This window comes from Microcaecilia unicolor, chromosome 1 (assembly GCF_901765095.1).
Source record: "Microcaecilia unicolor chromosome 1, aMicUni1.1, whole genome shotgun sequence".
Classification (NCBI taxonomy): domain Eukaryota; kingdom Metazoa; phylum Chordata; class Amphibia; order Gymnophiona; family Siphonopidae; genus Microcaecilia; species Microcaecilia unicolor.
This window is the reverse complement of record NC_044031.1, coordinates 92,791,607-92,812,304: the sequence shown is the minus strand read 5'-3', so window position 1 is coordinate 92,812,304 and position 20,698 is coordinate 92,791,607. Positions and strand designations below refer to the sequence as shown.

The following is a 20,698-nucleotide window of genomic DNA, read 5'->3' as shown; positions in this document are numbered from 1 at the left end:
CATTCATCCAAATTTGTTTACCTTCTGAAAAACATCCTTGTCATCAATATATTTGAAAACAGTAATGAAGCTTGTAAGCTTATCTTCCACCTCATTCTCTGTCATTCCCTTTGCTGACTTCTTCAGCAAGTTGTCACAGTACTTAGCCAACTACAAAAAAAGAAAAAAGACACTCTAAATCCCAACACAGAATCAGTCCATACAACAATCAGTTTGTTTGCATGCTTCTTATTGACTAGAAGGGGAGGATCCAGAATAGGGTCCACAGAATCTTACTATTTTGGGATCCTGTCAGGTACTTATGGCCTGGATTGGCCACTGCTGGAAACAGGAAACTGGGTTAGATGGACCTTTGGTGTGACTTAGTATGGAAATGTTTATGTTTTTGTGTATGCAATGGGATTGGTGAAAGGAAAGAGAGGAACCATTAAGGACACACTGTAGAGGAAGGAGCTTGTTGGCCTAATGATTGCTGTTCAGTACTACCACAACAGCCTTGGATTCCATATCTCATCATTTGGCTTGGATGGTATTAAGAATGCTGCCACAGAAACCTTACATGGAAGATTAAATACCCAACCTCTATCTGACAGAACATGTAGCTCAGAGAGGCTCTCTTTTCTGACTGTTCAATGGTGAACTGTGATACAACTACTGCAAGTGGTAAGTAGTCATGTCAAAGGGAAAATAAGGAGTAAAGTTCATTCTGATTGTTAGTTTCCAACATCCTATTACTTATGGTAACCAAACTGTTGTTTTATTCTTCATATGGTAAGCATGGTGTATGTCTGAGGAAGAGAAAAGCTGAACAGCAGACAATAAGATGAACAGTGAGAGAATTAAGAAAAACAGCAAAAACCAAGGGACTAAAAAGCAACATTTTTGTACTCACCAACTCAGGTGCCTTGCAAATAGACCTGGCCTCTCTGTAGTTTACTACTAATGTCAGAGCCTGCATATGGACAAACACACAGACTAGTTAAAATGTAACTTGAAATGAAAATTAAGAGAAGTGCAATATTTAGCATTCACTTCAACAGAGCAAAATACAATTATGTTTATTATTAGCATAGAAGATGTTTATATCTGGGCCTCATGACCCTGTGGCAACACTGTACACTGTTGTATGGGAGATTCAGGTTCAATTTCCAGCTCAGCCTACTGTGTTCAGGGCTATCCAGAACCAGGACTGGCAGTGGTAGTAGATGAAATTTTTTACCTAATTTCCTTTCCTTGAATCCTGCTAGACCAGTTCAGACTAGTGGGTTTTGCTCCCCAACCAGCCGATGAAGGCAGAAAACACTAACAGACCTGAAATTTGTCAGTACACTTCTGTCAAAGCTGATCTCAAACACCATCTGAAACTACTAAAAACAAATAATAAAGAAAAGATAGTAATGAAACTCTAGTGACTCAAGGTGTAGCCCCAAGTTCTACCAAATGCTTAGAATAAATCAGTACTGAAGGAGCCCAATGTCCTAGACCTAGCAGAAAAAAAGCATATGATACAATTTGCTAAGGGAGGGACCTGGATTGGTCTAGCAAAACTCAAGGGAAGAAAATTAGCAGTTAAGAACAAATTTTGGCTTCCTTGTGCTTTTGCTAGATCAATGGGACATAGCCAAGTTTCACTGCCCCAGGTAGGAAGATGACAATGCTCCCGAGGACTACCCTTCCAAAGGTGCTGGCTTCCTTCATTTGTACATTCAGTCTGTAGTGCTTGACAAAAGAATGCAGAAAACTAAGTCACTACCTTGCAAATTTCTACTGGCAACACAGACCTAACTTCAGCCCAGAAAGTCACCTGAGCCCCACTGCTGGCATTCTTTATTATGTAGGAAGTAGGCAGAACCAATTGTTTCCTTGATCCATGAAACCAACAAAGACTTGGAGGCTGCCTCTCCCTTACACAGGCCACTGTCCAAGAAGAAAACATGATCCAGCTTCTGAAAAGAGTGAGTCACTTCCAAATAGTGAAACACCACCCTGAGGACATCCATGGCACAAAATTTTCTATGCCTGCCACGATCTTGAGATGTGCCATCTGATTCACATTCAGACCACCTTGGACAAAAAGGGAGGCACCATCCTCAATAAGACTGACTTGGCAGAAAAGAAAAGAGAAAGATTTCTGCAAGAGAGATTCTGCAATTCTTAACACACATTTTGTCACTAGGAACACTGCCTTTTAAGTCCTAAAGAAATATTCTCCTCAAAGGCTCAATCAACGGACTCAAAATGGATTTGAAAACTGAAGACAAGTCTCACTGAGTAATCACCGGTCGGCAAGCTGGATGCAGTTGTTTAACTCCCTTTAATAAAGAAACAATGAGCTGCCACTGGTGACCTTTGTACTTAATACCAGTGGAACACCAACACTTTTGAGGAATTGAGAAAACCTCGCTCGAAACTCTCTTGCAGAAAGGCCAAAATAGAGGGCACATTTGCCCATAGTACCACTAACTCCTTCTGCTCGCACCAGGCCTCAAATACCTGACAAACAGGGAGGCAGATGTTCTGCATGCCTTCAGGAGTGTGGACATAGCAACTGAGTAACCTTTTCCTGACAATCTGAGTTTTTCAGGGTCCAGGCCATAAGCCAGAAGGAACTGGATCCTCCACGATGATGGACCCTTGCCTCAGCTGCCCAGGGCCTCAGGAAGCCAAAGTAGATCTCCTACAGATGCAGTGGCCAATCTGGGACCACAAGAATCACCAGAAAGGGGTGCCTTCCAATCTCACACACCATGTGACCAATGAGCGACAGGGGGAGAGGAGGAAATAACATATATAGCAGCTACTCCTGTGACAACCTCTGAAGATACCCTGCAAACTCTGCTCCCTTCACTGGCTGAAGAATTTGAAAGCTTTGGCGTTCCAGTGAGATGCCATCAGATCAAACACTGGTGGGCCCCCAATGGTCTACCAGCAGCTGGAAGGCCAAAGCCCCATTTCCCACTTGCTCAGGTCCAGAATATTCTGACTGAAGAAATCCATTTGCACATTCTGAATGCCTGCAACATGCACCACCAAGATGGCTCCTAGAGGCTCTTCAGTCCACCAGAATAATGGCATGATCTCTGTGCCTACCAACACCACCTTCTAGTTCCTCCTTGCTTATTGACGTAAGCCATGGTTGTTGCACGTTCCGTCAACACCTGCACCACTACTCCCAGAGCCAAGGAGTGAAAGGTCAACAGCACCAGCTGAACCATTCAGGCCTCCAACCTATTGTTAGACCAGACAACCTCCTGATGTGACCAGGTTCCCTAAGCCAATGAGCTCCCCAGACAAGGGAAACTGGCATCTCTGATCCATCATAAGAACATAAGAGTATCCATACTGGGTCAGACCAGTGGTCTATCAAGACCAGTATCCTGTTTTCTAAACAGTGGCCAAGCCAGGTCACAAGTACCTGGCATAAATCCAAATTGTGGCAACACTCCATACTACAAATCCCAGGGCAAAGAGTTGCTTCCCATGTCTGTCTCAATAGCAGACTATGGACTTTTTCTCCAGCAATTTGTCCAAACCTTTTATAAACCCAGATACACTAACCGCTGTTACCACATCCTCCGGCAAACAGTTCCAGAGCTTAACTATTCATTGAGTGAAAAAATATTTCCTCCCATTTGTTTTAAAAGTATTTCCATGTAACTTCCTCGAGTGTCCCCTAGTCTTTGTACTTTTGGGACGAATAAAAAATTGATTTACTTTACTCATTCTATACCACTCAGGATTTTGTAGACCTCAATTATATCTCCCCTCATCCCTCTCTTTTCCAAGTTGAACAGCCCTAACCAATTTTGCCTTTCCTCATACATGGAGTGATACAAAGGCACTATAGTATTTTCGGTCTTGTTCACCATCACCACCACCCAGGTACGGAGCTCCAGGGACAGCCTCCTGAGAAGACAAACAGTGCCACCACACTGTGCCTCCATATCCAGTGGAGAGGCCTACCAAGACCACCTGGAAAGGAGCAACCACACTGAAGGGGATGCATGTAGGCACTCATCCATGACACCAGGTTCAGAGACACCGCCATGGAACTGAGCAACTGCAAGTAAGACTAGACCCTCAAATCCAACTGTGCACAAATTGCCTGAAGTTAAGAGATTAACCTACCCACCCTGTCTCTGGTCAGCATGTCAAACCATGCTCCTAGGCACTCCAATGACCAAGAGGGAAAGGGAAATGGGACTTGATATACCGCCTTTGAGGCTTTTTTTTTTTTTTTTTTTTGCAACTACATTCAAAGTGGTTTACATATATTCAGGTACTTTTTTTGTACCAGGGGCAATGGAGGGTTAAGTGACTTGCCCAGAGTCACAATGAGCTGCAGTGGGAATTGAACTCTGTTCCCCAGGATCAAAGTCCACTGCACTAACCACTAGGCTACTCCTCCACTCCAGAAGGCTCCAGACTAGACTATGTATAGCTGACCACCCGTCTTAGGCTCTCCAACACCTGAATTACTCTGCAAGTAGCTGTAATCTGCAAATTGGCTAGGACCAGTTAGTTGTCCAGGTATGGGTGCACTCTGATCCCCTTTTTGCAAAGGGACATTGCCATTGCCATCACCAGGACCATCAAGAAGGTTCTGGGAGCCTTAGCCAAGCTGAAGGGCATTTCCCTGAACCAAAAATGTTTGCTTAAGACACAAAACCGAAGAAACATTTGGTGCACAGTACAATCAAGATGTGCAGATAAGCCTCTGCCAGATTAAGCGAAATGAAGAACTCACCCTCCCTGACTGCAGTGATCACCAAATACAAGGTCTCTATGAAAAAGCTGAGTACCCACAACACCAAATTAATGCCCTTGAAGTAGGTTTGAGTGGAACATTCCTCCTTTATTGGTCACCACAAAATAGATGGAGTTGTGGTCCATTCTTGATCATTGGATGTAGATAGGGCACAGGGCCAGTACTGGACAGACTTGTACAGTCTATGTCCCAAAAATGGCAAAGACAGATCAGGATCATGTATGCATATGGTATACCGCTTTCATACCATATTGTATGAGTATGGGTTCTCTATATCTCAATGGTGGTGAGGAAGACATCTTAAAGCTCAATTTAGTGAGTAAAATGTTAGTTATACTGTTGGATTGTAGAAGAGAAGCCTAATGGTAAGTGCAGTAGGCTGAGAACCTGGGGAACCAGATTTGATTCCCACTACAGCTCCATGTGACCCTGAGCAAGTACCTAACCCTCCAATTGCACCAAGTACAAAAAAACCCCAAAACAAAACCCCCACCACAAAAACAAAAACCACCGACTGTGAACTCACTAGTTGTGGTGACTAGAAATGCACAAAGTATTAGAGGTACAGTCGCACCACGGAGTGATACAAAGGCTTCATAACATTCTCATTTTTGTTTTCCATTCCTTTCCTAATAATTCCTGACATTTATCTGCTTTCTGCTCAGTGTACAGCAGTGGCGGCAGCAAAGATAGCAAACAATATAAGAAATTATTAGGAAAGGACTGGAAAACAAAAATGATAATGTTATAATGCCTTTGTATTGCTCCATGGTGCGACCACACCTCGAATACTCTGTTTAATTCTGGTCACCGCATCTCAAAAAACATATGACAGAATTAGAAACAGTAAAGAGAACAGTGAGAAAAATGAGAAAGGGGATGGCATGACTTCCCTATGAGGAAAGGCAAAAGTGGCAAGGGCTCTTCAGCTTGGAGATGAGTTGGCTGAAGGGAGATATGATAGAGGTCTATAAAATACTGAGTAAAATAGAACAGGTAGACATGAATCACTTGTTTAATCTTTCCAAAAATACTAGGACTAGGGGGCATGCAATGAAGCTACTAAGTAGTACATTTAAAACAAACCAAAAAAAATATTTTTTCAGTCAACATATAATTAAATTCTGGAATTCGTTGCAGAAATTAACACAAGGCCATAGTTCCTGCCAGCAGTAAAAGCTCTCCCAACACAGCTTCCAGCTCCTGCGCCTCACCTGGGCTTCAGCTATGCTTTGGGCTCCCTGTTCACTGAGGTGGCCATGTGCTCTCCTGTGTCTTCATTGCAGGTAGGGCAAAATAAGTCAGTAGCCAAAAGAAGTCTGCATGTATTGTATACATCACAGTGTTTTCCATGATCAGGTATGCTGACCACTCCAAAGGCTGAATAGGGCTGTGAGGTACTCCTCCCTGTTCCAGTTTCCAACAGCCTCAGTCCACTAGTGCCACAGCTCCTTCTCAATGGCCCGACCTGTCTATATTTTCGCTCTTATTTTAAAAATACAGTAGTTAGTGCCAGAGGAGACGAGATAAAATGAAAAACAAAGGGGAGACAAAAGAAGAGAGAAACAGAGAAGAGAGAAAAGCAAGACCCAGACACCAGGGGGCCACCAAGCTACTGCTCTTCCTTAGCAGATATCCCTTGGGACACACCACCTGGTCCCAAACCAACAGCCCACCAGAGGAGGCCTGTAGGCCAGACTTGGCATAGGGGCTATGTCTTCCCTAAACTGATCAACAGGTCTATAGATTAACCCTAAGATTTCTACTACTAGTACAGATTCAACCAGGTACACGGGCCATGGGCTGTGAACCAAGCCTCAGTGCGCCCAACCACACAGCCTGCTACTGTACCAAACCAGATTGCAAACAACTGCCTCAGACAGTATACCTGCAAGTTCCAGGTGTGCACCAATCCTTATAGTGGTCATATCACTTAAAGTCAGTATTCTCTGCCTCCATCTGCTGGCTGGAGACCAGTCTGGAATGGTCTAGTCTAGCAGGAGAATAAGGAAGTCCCAGTTATCTTAAACGAATGACATCTGCTGGCTGATCTTATGGTATTCTTGATTCAAACTCTTCTCTCAAATGAAGACCATCATTTTGATGGCAGGTTTGAGCAGGTTTCGTCCTTTAGATTGTAAGCTCTTCTGAGCAGGGACCGTCCTTATTCGTTAATTTGTACAGCACTGCGTAACCCTAGTAGCGCTCTAGAAATGTTAAGTAGTAGTAGTAGCAGATAACAAAAAATAGGCACAATCACTTCAAGACTCTGTATGATGGTCATTTATTTATTTATTAGGGTGTTCTACCTCACTGTCTTCAAGCACTAGTATAGTAAAGCAAGTTATAGACCAATATTTATAATAGAAATAACATGCATCAGTCTCAGCAACAGACATGAATATTATCCCACTAAAACCAAATAAAACAAGATAGGTAGTAAACCATAACATATTCAATAGGTACCATTGCAGCTAGAGTTCACAAATGATCAATAAAATGGTGCAGAACAAAAAAGACACAATAGTATTTTCCAGAGGACTGTAAAGAAAAGTCCTGGGCTGAGACATGCGGTAGAAAAGCATTTTGACCAGATGGAGGGATCTTTTGTTAAATCTCCCACTCCCAAAAAACAATTCCGTATAATAAGGGGCACTTATCTTTGATATATCTTGCCTTCCCTCTATCTTGTCAAATATGCACAGATTGCACTTCCAATATAGTAAAAAGTGCCCTGTATACAAAACAATACTTTTTACTGCATATGAGATTTGACACCCACACACTAACTTTCACCAGAGTAGTCTCACACTTTGGGAAAACACTCCCAGAAAGGCTGCTTAATGCAAAATTATCTCTACATCAGGAAGCAGGCTCTTCTCCCAATCCTTTAATGGAGGCAACTAACTAGCTAGTCACACAAAGGACTAACTCCAGCTACACAAGATGTAGCAGGAATTGCTCATCTTCAACTACTGTAGCTGAAATCACTTTCCTACTCTTCTCTAATTTTATGTGCAATTTTTCCTTAATTTCCCTTATTTCTATCTAACATATGTTGCTCCGTCTTATCTATGTATTTTACTTCTACCTCTGCTTATATCCTATCCCTCTAATTGTAGAAAGCTGTATTATGTATGTATGTATGCTCAACTCTGGATATTAGTGCGCAAATATGGACGCACATACCATAAAGGCAGTTATACAAGTAACAATTTGATGAGAAGATAATTGGTATTAACACAGAATAGGCTATAACTGGCCTTTACATGCGCTAACTGGCACAAATTAGCAGTTACGCATGTAACTGCCCTTAGTCACTATTCTCTAAGTTGCACGCTCGAGTTCCGGAGCACGTAACTGCAAGGGAGCGTGGACCTGGGAGTGGCAAGGGTGGATCGGGCAGTTACACACACAGGTTATACAATACAGCGAAGATACTTACCTGTAGCAGGTATTCTCCGAGGACAGCAGGCTGATTGTTCTCACATGCGGGTTGACGTCCGCGTTGGCCCAGGAACTGGCATTTTGCCAGCAAAATAAAAACAAAGTTTTGCGTGAGCGTGCTTCCTCAGTTTAATCAAAAAGCATAGAAGCAACAAACAACAAGAACAACTCCAAAGGGGAGGAGGGCGGGTTTATGAGAACAATCAGACTGCTGTCCTCGGAGAAAGCGAAGATACTTACCTGTAGCAGGTATTCTCTGAGAACAAGCAGGCTGCTTGTTCTCACATGTTGGGTATCCCTAGCAACCAGGCTCACTCAAAACAATGAACATTGGCCAATTGGGCCTCGCAACAGCGAGGACATAACACAGATTGACCTGAAACCATAAACAACTGAGAGTGCAGCCTGGAACAGAACAAAAATGGGTCTACGGGGGTGGAGTTGGATTCTAAACCCCGAACAGATTCTGCAGCACTGATTGCCCAAACTGACTGTCGCGTCGGGTATCCTGCTGAAGGCAGTAGTGAGATGTGAATGTGTGGACTGATGACCACGTTGCAGCCTTGCAAATCTCCTCAATGGAGGCTGACTTTAAGTCAGCCACTGAAGTAGCCGTGACATGGCCCTCTAAAGACAGCCCAGCTTACCCATAAGTGAAGGAAATGCAATCTGCTAGCCAATTGGAGATTGTACGTTTTCCAATGGCGACTCCCCTCCTGTTGGGATTGATTGAAAGAAACAAACAACAGGGCGGACTGTCTGAAGGGCTTTGTCTGCTCCATGTAAAAAGCCAATGCTCTCTTGCAGTCCAAGGTATAAAAACTGCTTTCGCCAGGGTGGGTATGAGGATGAGGAAAGAATGTTGGCAGGACAATTGACTGGTTCAGATGGAACTCCGACACCACCTTTGGCAGGAACTTAGGGTGCGTGTGGAGGACTACTCTGTTGTGATGAAATTTGATATAAGGTGCATGTACTACCAAGGCCTGAATCTCACTGACCCTACGAGCTGAAGTAACAGCCACCAAGAAAATGACCTTCCAGGTCAAGTACTTCAGATGGCAGGTATTCAGTGGCTCAAAAGGAGCTTTCATCAGCTGGGTGATCAAAAGTGATCAGCTGGGTGAGAATGACGTTGAGATCCCATGACACTGGTGGAGGTTTGACAGGGGGCTTTGACAAAAGCAAACCTCTCATGAAGCAAACAACTAAAGGCTGTCCAGAGATAGGCTTACCCTCTACACGGCGATGATAGGCACTAATCGCACTAAGATGAACCCTTACTGAGTTGGTTTTGAGGCCAGACTCTGATAAGTGTATAAGGTAGTCAAGCAGGGTCTGTTTAGGATAAGAAAGAAGATCTAGGGTCTTGCTGTCACACCAGATAGCAAACCTCCTCCATTTGAAAGATTAACACCTCTTGGTGGAATCTTTTCTGGAAGCAAGAAAGACTCAGGAGACACCCTCTGAAAAACCCAAGGAGGCAAATTCTAAGCTCTCAACATCCAGGCCATGAGAGCCAGAGACTGGAGGTTGGGATGTAGAAGCGACCCCTCGTTCTGGGTGATGAGGGTTGGAAAACATTCCAATCTCCACAGTTCCTCGGAGGACAACTCCAGAAGAAGAGGGAATCAAATCTGACACAGCCAGAAGGGTGCAATTAGGATCAAGGTTCTGCAGTCTTGCTTGAGTTTCAGCAAAGTCTTCCCTACTAGAGGTATGGGAGGATACGCATACAGAAGGCCTGTCCCCCAATGCAGGAGAAAGGCATCTGACGCTAGGCTGTCGTGGGCCTAAAGCCTGGAACAGAACTGAGGGACCTTGTGATTGATTTGAGTGGCAAAAAGATCCACCAAGAGGGTGCCCCACGCTCGGAAGATCTTGCAGGCTACGCCCACGTTCAGCGACCACTCGTGAGGTTGCATTATCCTGCTCAACCTGTCGGCCAGACTGTTGTTTATGCCTGCCAGGTATGTGGCTTGGAGAAACATGCTATGACAGCGTGCCAAAAGCCACATCTGGACAGCTTCCTGACACAGAGGGCGAGATCCGGTGCCCCCCCTGCTTGTTGGTGTAATACATGGCAATCTGATTGTCTGTCTGAATTAATATGATTTGTTTGGACAGCCGGTCTCTGAAAGCCTTTAAAGCATTCCAGATCGCTCGCAATTCCAGGAGATTGATCTGAAGACCTTTTTCCTGAAAGGACCAGGCTCCTTGAGTATGAAGCCCATCTACATAAGCTTCCCACCACAGGAGGGATGCATCCGTTGTCAGCACTCTTTGTGGCTGAGGAATCTGGAATGGACGCCCCAATGTCAGACTGGATCGAATCACCCACCACTGCAGAGAATTCCGGAAGTCGGTGGACAGTTGGATTACATCCTCTAGACTCCCCGCAGCTTGATACCACTGGGAAGCTAGGGTCCATTGAGCCGATCTCATGTGTAGATGTACCATGGGAGTCACATGAACTGTGAAGGCCAAGTGCCCCAGAAGTCTCAACATCTGCTGAGCCATGATCTGTTGAGACGAACTATGGACACCAGGGACAGGAGGTTGTCTGCCCTGGTCTCGGGAAGATAAGCTCGAACTGTCTTTCTGTTTCAACAACTTTTGCACTGGAGTGAGATGGGACTTGGGGTAATTGATTACGAACTCCAGTAGTTCTAGCACCTGACTAGTCATTCGCATGGACTGCTGAGCACCTGCCTTCGAGGTGCTCTTCACCAGCCAATCGTCGAGATAAGGGAACACATGCACTCCCAGTCTGCGTAGTGATGCTGCGACTACCTCCAGGCACTTTGTGAATACCCTGGGCGCAGACGCCAGACCAAAAGACAGCACACAGTACTGAATGTGCTGAGTTCCCAGCTGAAATCGAAGATACTTCCTGTGAGCTGGAAGGATCGAGATAGGTGTGCAAGGTAAAATTATGTATCATACCTGATAATTTTCTTTCTATTAATCATAGCTGATCAATCCATAGACTGGTGGGTTGTGTCCATCTACCAGCAGGTGGAGATAGAGAGCAAACTTTTTGCCTCCCTATATGTGGTCATGTGCTGCCGGAAACTCCTCAGTATGTCGATATCAAAGCTCCATCCGCAGGACTCAGCACTTAGAGAATTACACCCACAAAGGGACACTCTGCCCAGCTCACCACCGCCGAAATGGGGGAGGGGAAGTAACCCAGCTCATCCCCACACAAGTGGGGGAGGGGAATCCGTCCAGCTCATCCCCGCGGAGCGGGGGAGGGACACCACCCCGCCGATGCGGGGGGATCTGGCTTATCCTGCAACCGCAACCGCGGGAGGAGCTGACTGACCCTAACACCGCAGAAGCGGGAGGGGTACAAAGCTGCCCTACAGCCGCACGAAGCGGGAGGGAGTGCCGGCAGAATTTAAGTCTCAATCCAGCCCCGTAAAACGGAGGGGAGAGGAATGCAGCAGCTCACTGTAACACAAACTCGTCTCAACTCTTGAAGAATCCAAGTGAAAAAAAAAACTTGAACATGAAGTCCTCCTGAAGTAACTGAAGACTAAACGTGAACCTAAAATTCAACCAGAATATAAACAGTACAGATATCTGGGAGGGGCTATGGATTGATCAGCTATGATTAATGGAAAGAAAATTATCAGGTATGATACATAATTTTACCTTCCATATCATCAAGCTGATCAATCCATAGACTGGTGGGATGTACCGAAGCAGTACTCACCCAGGGTGGGACATAGAAATCCCTGACCGCAACACTGAAGCTCCAAATCGGGCCTCCGCCCGAGCAGCCACAGTCAAGCGGTAATGCTTGGAGAATGTATGGGCCGATGCCCAAGTTGCCGCCTTGCATATCTCTTCCAAGGAGACAGACCCGGCCTCTGCCATCGAGGCCGCCTGAGCTCTAGTGGAGTGAGCCTTCAGCTGGATAGGCGGCACCTTCCCTGCGGCCACATAAGCCGCTGCAATGGCTTCCTTGACCCATCTTGCCACTGTAGGCTTAGCAGCCTGCAGACCCTTACGAGGACCTGCAAACAGGACAAACAGATGATCCAATTTCCGGAAATCATTGGTCACTTCCAAGTATCTGATGATGACTCGTCTCACATCCAGATATTTAAGAGCAGAGTATTCCTCTGGGTAGTCCTCCCTACGAAAGGAAGGGAGACAGAGCTGCTGATTCACATGGAAGCGAGAAACAATCTTGGGCAGGAAGGAAGGCACTGTGCGAATAGTCACTCCTGCCTCAGTGAACTGCAGAAAAGGCTCACGACATGAGAGCGCCTGGAGCTCGGAAACTCTTCTGGCTGAAGTGATAGCCACCAAAAAGACTGCTTTCAACGTCAGGTCTTTCAGAGATGCCCTCGACAAGGGTTCAAAAGGCGGCTTCTGTAATGCTCTTAGCACCAGATTGAGATTCCACGCAGGCACCACCAAGTGCAGAGGAGGGCGCAGGTGATTAACTCCCTTGAGAAAACGCACCACATCTGGCTGCGAAGCCAGGGAAGCACCCTTCAGGCGGCCCCTGAAGCAAGCCAGGGCCGCTACCTGGACTTTAAGGGAACTGAGCGACAGGCCTTTCTCCAGACCTTCTTGCAGGAATGCCAACACTGAAGAAATTGGAGCAGTGAATGGAGAAAATGAGCCTGCTTCACACCACGCTGCAAAGGTACGCCAAACCCTGGCGTAAGCAGTAGAAGTAGAGCGCTTCCTCGCTCTCAGCATAGTGGCGATGACCTTGTCTGAGAAGCCCTTCTTCCTCAGACGCTGCCGCTCAATAGCCAGGCCGTAAGACCAAAGGGGGAGGGATCCTCCATCACCACGGGACCCTGATGCAACAGGCCCTGCTCCACTGGCAGCCGCAGAGGATCGTCGACTGAGAGCCTGATCAAGTCCGCATACCAGGGACGTCTGGGCCAATCCGGACCCACCAGGATTATCCGGCCTGGATGCTTTGCCACCCGGTCTAGCACCCTGCCCAGCATGGGCCAGGGCGGGAACACATAGAGAAGCTCTTGTGTCGGCCACTGTTGGAGAAGAGCATCTACTCCCAGGGATCGAGGGTCCCGTCCTCTGCTGAAAAAGCGCGGCACTTGGCAATTGGCCGATGACGCCATCAGATCTAGGCTTGGCTGGCCCCAGCGCTTCGTGATGTCCAAGAACGCCTGAGCAGATAGCTGCCACTCTCCGGGCTCCAAGGTATGGCGACTGAGAAAGTCCGCCTTGACATTCATGACTCCGGCAATGTGGGCCGCTGACAGCTGTTCCAGGTTCGCTTCCGCCCACTGGCATAGACTCATAGCCTCCTTGGCTAGAGGGGCGCTCTTGGTACCTCCCTGGCGATTGACATAGGCCACAGCCGTGGCATTGTCCGACAGGACCCGTACTGGCTTCAACGCCAGTACCGGGATGAACTCCAAAAGCGCCAACCGAATGGCTCTGAGTTCCAGGAGGTTGATAGACCACTTTGCCTCTGCAGGAGACCAGAGCCCCTGCGCTGTCCTTCCCAAGCAGTGGGCTCCCCAGCCCGACAAAGAGGCGTCCGTCGTGACAACAATCCACTCCGGGGTCACCAGAGGCATTCCCGCAGACAACTTGTCTGTCTGCATCCACCAGCTCAGCGCCTTGCGCACTGCTGGGTCCAAGGGAAGGTGCACAGCATAATCCTCCGACATCGGAGTCCAGCGCTGCAGCAGAGAGTGTTGTAGTGGTCTCATATGAGCCCTGGCCCAGGGCACTACTTCCATCGTGGCCGTCATAGAGCCCAACAGCTGCACATAGTCCCAAGCCCGAAGAGGAGAGGCTACTAGGAACTGGTCCACCTGAGCCTGAAGTTTGACAATCCGATTGTCTGGCAGGAACACTCTGCCCACTTGGGTGTCGAATCGAACTCCCAGATACTCCAGGGACTGAGTCGGGCGCAGCTGGCTTTTCTCCCAGTTGATGATCCACCCTAGGGAGCTCAAAAGAGCAACCACCCGGTTCACAGCTTTGCCGCACTCTGCATAAGAGGGGGCTCGGATCAACCAGTCGTCCAGATAAGGATGGACTTGTACTCCTTCCTTCCTCAGGAAGGCCGCGATGACCACCATTACTTTGGAGAAGGTCCGCGGAGCAGTAGCCAACCCGAACGGGAGGGCTCTGAACTGGAAGTGTCGGCCCAGGACTGCAAAACGCAGAAAGCGTTGATGGGGAGGCCAGATGGGAATATGCAAGTACGCTTCCTTGATGTCCAAGGATGCCAGGTACTCCCCTGCCTTCACTGCCGCTATAACAGAGCGGAGAGTCTCCATGCGAAAGTGCCGAACTTTCAAGGCCCGATTGACCCCTTTGAGGTCGAGGATAGGCCGTACAGAACCTCCTTTCTTTGGTACCACAAAGTAAATGGAGTAACGTCCCTTGCCAAGCTGATTTTCTGGCACCGGAACGACCGCACCCAGGCGGATCAGATTGTCCAAGGTCTGCTGCACTGCCACAGCTTTGACCGGAGACTTGCAGGGAGAGAGTACAAACCCGTCTCTTAAGGGTCGGCAGAACTCTAGCTTGTAGCCGTCTTTGATGACTTCCAGCACCCAAGCGTCTGAAGTTATTGTGGTCCACTCACCCAGAAACGAGGACAGCCGTCCTCCAATCTGCACTGGGGTGTGGACCAAGGCCCCGTCATTGGGTACGAGACCCTGGGGGAGGACCGGAGGGAGCACCTCCGGGACGGCGGTCTCTGCGAAAGGAATGCTGCTTGGGGGAGAAGTTCCTCTTGAAGGAAGAGGAGGCAGAAGAGCCCGACCTGCCCGGACGGAACCGACGGGCTTCCTGAAACCGTCCTCTGGAGGTACCGGGACGAGTACTAGCCCGAGCCCTGACCTCTGGTAACTTCTTGCCCTTAGACGTGCCGAGATCGGTCACGATTTTGTCCAGCTCGACCCCAAAGAGCAGCTTGCCTTTAAAAGGCAATTTCGCTAGGCGGGATTTAGAGGCGTGGTCAGCAGACCAATGCTTCAGCCAAAGCCACCGCCGCGCAGAGATTGTCTGAGCCATGCCTTTAGCTGAGGCCCTCAAGACATCATACAGCAAGTCTGCCAAATAGGCCAAGCCCGATTCCAGGGCCGGCCAATCAGCCCTCAAGGAATGATCCGAGGGGGAAGCCCGCTGCACCAAAGTCAGGCACGCCCTGGCCACATAGGAGCCGCAAACTGAGGCCTGCAAACTTAAAGCAGCCGCCTCAAAGGACGACCTTAAGGCCGCCTCCAATCTTCTGTCTTGGGCGTCCTTTAGGGCCGTGCCACCTTCCACCGGCAACGCCGTTTTCTTAGTCACCGCAGTGATTAAAGAATCCACGGTAGGCCACAGATAGGCCTCACGTTCACTTTCAGGCAAAGGATAGAGGCGGGACATAGCCCTAGCCACTTTAAGGCTCGCTTCCGGGACATCCCATTGAGCCGAAATTAAGGTGTGCATGGCATCATGCCCGTGGAAGGTTCTAGGCGGGCGCTTCGTCCCCAGCATAATGGCAGAGCCAACAGGGGCTGAGGGAGAGACGTCCTCCGGAGAGGAAATCTTCAAAATGCCCATGGCCTGCACTAACAGGTTGGGCAAATCCTCTGAGCTAAAGAGCCACGCTGCAGAGGGGTCATCCGCTCCATCCGAGCGGGGATCCGTCTCCTCCAAGGAATCCGCAAAGGACCGTTGGGAGAACTCAGATACGCTGCCCTCATCTACATCGGAGGAGACAAAGTCCTCCAAGGCCTGGGAATCAACCCGAGGGCGTTTACCTCCGGGGGCCTCAACCTCTTTACCAGACGAGGGAGCAGGGGCAGCGTTTTGCATAAGGAAGGCCTGATGCAGCAGCAAAACAAACTCGGGGGAGAAACCCCCCAGACTGTGCACTTCCGCAGCCTGGGCTACAGCCCTAGACGCACCCTCAACCGGCGCTCGCAAGAGCGGGGGAGAGACATGCTGCGCATCCAAGATGGCGTCCGGCGCGACACTCCGCGAAGGAGCCGCGCGGGAAGAACGGCGCTTAACTTTAGCCGCTTCTGTGCCGTCGCCCAAATTAAAGGCGTTCATGGCATCAATGTCTCCCACCTCAAGGGCGGCCCAAGAAGAAGCCGTCCGAGCCGCGTGGCCGACCAATATGGCGGAGGCGAGCCGCGGGGGATGGGCGTTTATGGCGGGAAAAACCGCCACACCGGAGGAAGAACCGGGACACTCATCGGTCACGAAACTGTCACCCAACAAGGGCGAATCAGACTTTAAGACCCCCGCATCCCCTCTGGAAGTGCACACGCGATCCTGGGAGCGACTCTTTGCGCCCTCGCCCTCCGACGCCATGGGCCACGTGGAGACCAATCGGGGAACCCCCTGCCCGCTATAAAAGGTAAAAATTACCTGCTGTCCGCTCCGAGCTGTAACGACCTGGTGTCCCAGTGAGTAGCTGCAATAAACGTTTAAATAAACGTCGACATAAACGCCTTTAAGGACGTTCAAAAATTTTTTTTTTTTTTAAACGGAGCCAGCGGGAGGGGGGAGAAAAGGAGGGACCTGGCGCCACCAGGTTTGCACTTGCTCAAGAAGAGCCCTCAACCCCAGGCACTCAACAAAACCTAAAAATTAGGCTTGGAGGCCTAGCCAGAGCTGCTGCTGTGTGTGACCACCACCTGCTGAGATAGAGAACATACTGAGGAGTTTCCGGCAGCACATGACCACATATAGGGAGGCAAAAAGTTTGCTCTCTATCTCCACCTGCTGGTAGATGGACACAACCCACCAGTCTATGGATTGATCAGCTTGATGATATGGAAGCATCCTTTAAGTCCAGAAAGCATAGCCAATCGTTCTCTTGAATCATGGGAAGAAGGGTGCCCAGGGAAACCATCCTGAACTTTTCTCGAACTAGAAATTTGTTCAGGCCCCTTAGGTCTAGGATGGGACGCATCCCCCGTTTTCTTCTGCACAAGGAATACCTGGAATACAATCCTAGCCCTTCTTCCCCTGGTGGAACGGGTTCAACCGCACCAGCCTTTAGAAGGGCAGAGAGTTCCTCTGCAAGTACCTGCTTGTGCTGGGAACTGTAAGATTGAGCTCCTGGTGGACAATTTGGAGGTTTGGATTCCAGATTGAGAGTGTATCCTAACTGGACTATTTGAAGAACCCACCTGTCGGAGATTATAAGAGGCCACTGTTGGTGAAAAAATATCAACCTCCCTCCAACCGGTAAGTCGTCCGGTTCGGACACTTTTATTGAGGCTATGCTTAACTGGAGCCAGTCAAAAGCCCGTCCCTTGCTTTTGCTGGGGAGCAGTATGGTCCTTAGTCACACGCTGTTGACGAAAATGAGCGCGCTGGGATTGAGCCTGGGCAGGCTGCCGAGAAGCAGGAGTGTACTTACGCCTAGAATAGGAATAGGGAGCACTCCTCCTCCCGCCAAAAAACCTCCTAGATGAGGAGGCAGTAGCAGAAGACGTCCAGTAGGAGAAAGAATCCATAGCATCATTATGCTTCTTGATCTGATCAACTAGATCCTCTACTTTTTCACCAAAAAGATTATCCCCCCAGCAAGGAACATCTGCCATTCGCTGCTGGACAGAATGATCCAGGTCAGAGACATGCAGCCATGACAGTCTGCACATCACTATACCTTGAGCAGCAACTCTGGATGCCACGTCAAAAGTGTCAAATGTACCCCTGGCCAGGAACTTTTGACATGCCTTCTGCTGCCTGACCACCTGGCAAAAAGGCTCAGCTTGCTCCGGAGGGAGTGCACCAACCAAGCCCAACAGTTGCCGTATCGAGTCTCGCAAGTGCACGCTTGTGAAGAGCTGGTAAAACTGGATCTTGGTGGTGAGCATAGCGGCCTGGTACGTCTTCCTCCCAAAAGAGTCTAGAGTTCTAGCCTCTCTGCCTGGGGGCGCCAAAGCATAGTCTCTTGTACTCCTGTCTCTCTTAAGAGCGGAGTCCACCACCATGGAATTGTGGGGTAACTGAGACCTCATCAACCCAGGTTCACCGTGGATCCGATACTGGGATTCAGCTTTTTTCGGGACCACAGGGCCAGACAGAGGGGCTGACCAGTTTCGCATAAGGACTTCCTTCAGTACCTTATGCAAAGGAACTGTCACAGCCTCTTTAGGTGGAGAATAATAATCCAGGACCTCGAGCATCTCAGTCCTGGGCATCTTCAACTTCCACATGGAAGGGAATAGCCGTAGCCATTTCCCGGGCAAAAGAGGAAAAGGACAGACTCTCTGGTGGAGATAGTCTCCTTTCTGGCAGAGGGGAAGGATCAGAGGGAATCCCAAAGGACTCATCAGAAGACAAATACCTGGGATCCTCCTCTGACTCCCACGTACGCTCCTGCTCAGTATCGGATAGAACCCTTAAGGTGCTTCGACGCTGAAGAACTATGTTCTCTATGGCGATGTCGAGAAGCGGATGCCCGGTCCGACTGCGGCGAAGCTCCCTCCACTGACGTCGAAGGGGAGTCGACCTGGGTGGAAGCCGACGTGGATGCCGCAAGCAGCATCGCGGTCAGGGACCTCACCACAGGTGAAGGGCCAGACACCGCTGCAGCAGCAGGTACAGAAGGCGCAAGCACCCTCGCGACACCGCTGTCGTAGAAACCCTTCTAGAAGGTCTGGAAACGAGGCCCGGATGCGCTCGTCGAGAGCTGCCATCAGAGAAGGCTGCAGGGTCAATGGGACAGACAGTGTCAGAATCTGTGGAAGCTCGGGAGCAGGTACCAGGCTACTGGGAGACCAACGCATTGGTACCTACTGTAGCGAGAGGGAGCAATCCTCTCAGCGCCGATGCTTCTCGAGTGCCGACTCTCTCGACGCCCCGGAGCTCCCGGTACCGTGTGTCGAAGGAGAACGATGATGGTGCTTCTTCGCCTTCACTCGACACCTGTCATCGAGACTCCTCGGTACCGATGAGGAAGACGTGGAATCCTCAAGTCTCATCGGGGCCAGGTCCGACGAAGGCCGGTCCTGGGGGGCCTGCATAACAGGAGGCCTCGAGGCACGTAGAGACCCACTCGACGCCTCACTGCTCCCAGTGCGAGTTGGTCTCTCAAGCAGCCATTACCTTTCTTCCCGACGTCAATGTTCCTGTCGATGTCGACATTCTCGGTGCTGATGTCGACGGACTGGACCGAGCCCCAAAACATTTTTCTCATTGGGTTTCTCGAAACACTTGGGTCCGTTTCTTCATACGAAGTCACAGACTACAAGCGGCTAGGCTATGGTCGGGCCCAAGGCACTAGATACACCAGGCGTGGGTATCAGTGCCTGAGATAGTCCGGTTGTACCACGTACAACACTTGAAGCCGCTGGGTGTCTTCGATGACATAGAAGGAAAAACAGCTTCGGCAAAATCAAACGACGTGATTGTGCCTATGAAAAGAAAAAGGGGGCACAATAGAAGGGAAAGAACCCTGCCGTGTGGCCTGGAACTCGGCCGCACTGAAAAAGAAAGAAAACTTATAAAAAGGGGCTAAATTCAAGAAAAATACAGGAAGAAGTTTGTTTTTTTTTTTAAAGAGAATGACGAAAAAATAAAAGAAAACTAAAACGAACTAGCCGTCAAAGACTCTGTTTCCTGGGCCAAAAATGAAGAGAAGAGTTGAAATGCTGTCTCTCTGCCGCGGACAAGAAAAAACTGAGGAAGCACACTCATGCGACGGGCAGGAAGTCATCCGCACATACGCGGTGTGTGCAATTCACGCGCTAGAAGACTCTAGCAAAACTTTGTTTTATTTTGCTAGCAAAATGACAGTTCCTGGGCCGACGTGGACGTCGACCCGCATGTGAGAACAAGCAGCCTGTTTGTCTTCGGAGAATAGCTTTTATGTCTCTAAATGCCTAGATAGGCAAGAGTACTTATGCCAGATTTTGAACTGGCATGGAAGCATAAATGCAGACTAACGCTAGTAATCTATAACAGCAGCAGCTGTGCTTACAACTACCCTCATCTACCGCAAAACCATCACTACCAAGCTCAGCTCAGCGCACACTGCGACGTCAAGTGGCCCAGACCCTATCCTCATCTACCACACATCGTGACCAAAGGAAACGCCCAGCCCCTTTGTATGCATCTCTGTACGCACCACCATATGTGCCACCAAACTAAAAGGGAGAAAGACTTCCAACATGCAGGACTGACCATTGACCAACACTGAGATCATAGAGACTGACAGTAACGATTGCAAATACAACCCAACAAGGCACTATTTAACCCCACAAATCACTATACCAGACAAATTCTAAGACTGCACAAAATCAAACCAAATTCACACCACTGCCTCAAAGGATAAAACCACCTAAGAATAGATGGTTCACAGTAGGCTCAGGCAGACTTCGTCATGTGACACAGAGGCATACACCCTCACAAGTGTTAACCTACAGAATTCTTTTGCTTCATTAGAGCTCTGTGAGGTTCCTAAAAATAGAACTGAGCCAGAAGAAACAGCAAAAGCAAAAGAAATTAAGGTGG

At 48.7% G+C, this 20,698-nt stretch overlaps 1 protein-coding gene across 1 annotated transcript in view; it reads right to left on the bottom strand.

The window, feature by feature from the left end:
* Nucleotides 1–20,698, bottom strand: part of CUL2 (cullin 2) — a 419,462-nt gene that overhangs the window by 100,542 nt on the left and 298,222 nt on the right. Inside the window, exons 14-15 of the mRNA XM_030199038.1 lie at nt 893–952; nt 22–150 (exon numbers count right to left, since the gene is read on the bottom strand). Coding sequence (XP_030054898.1) covers nt 22–150; nt 893–952 — 189 coding nt within the window. The remainder of the gene's footprint in view (nt 1–21; nt 151–892; nt 953–20,698) is intronic.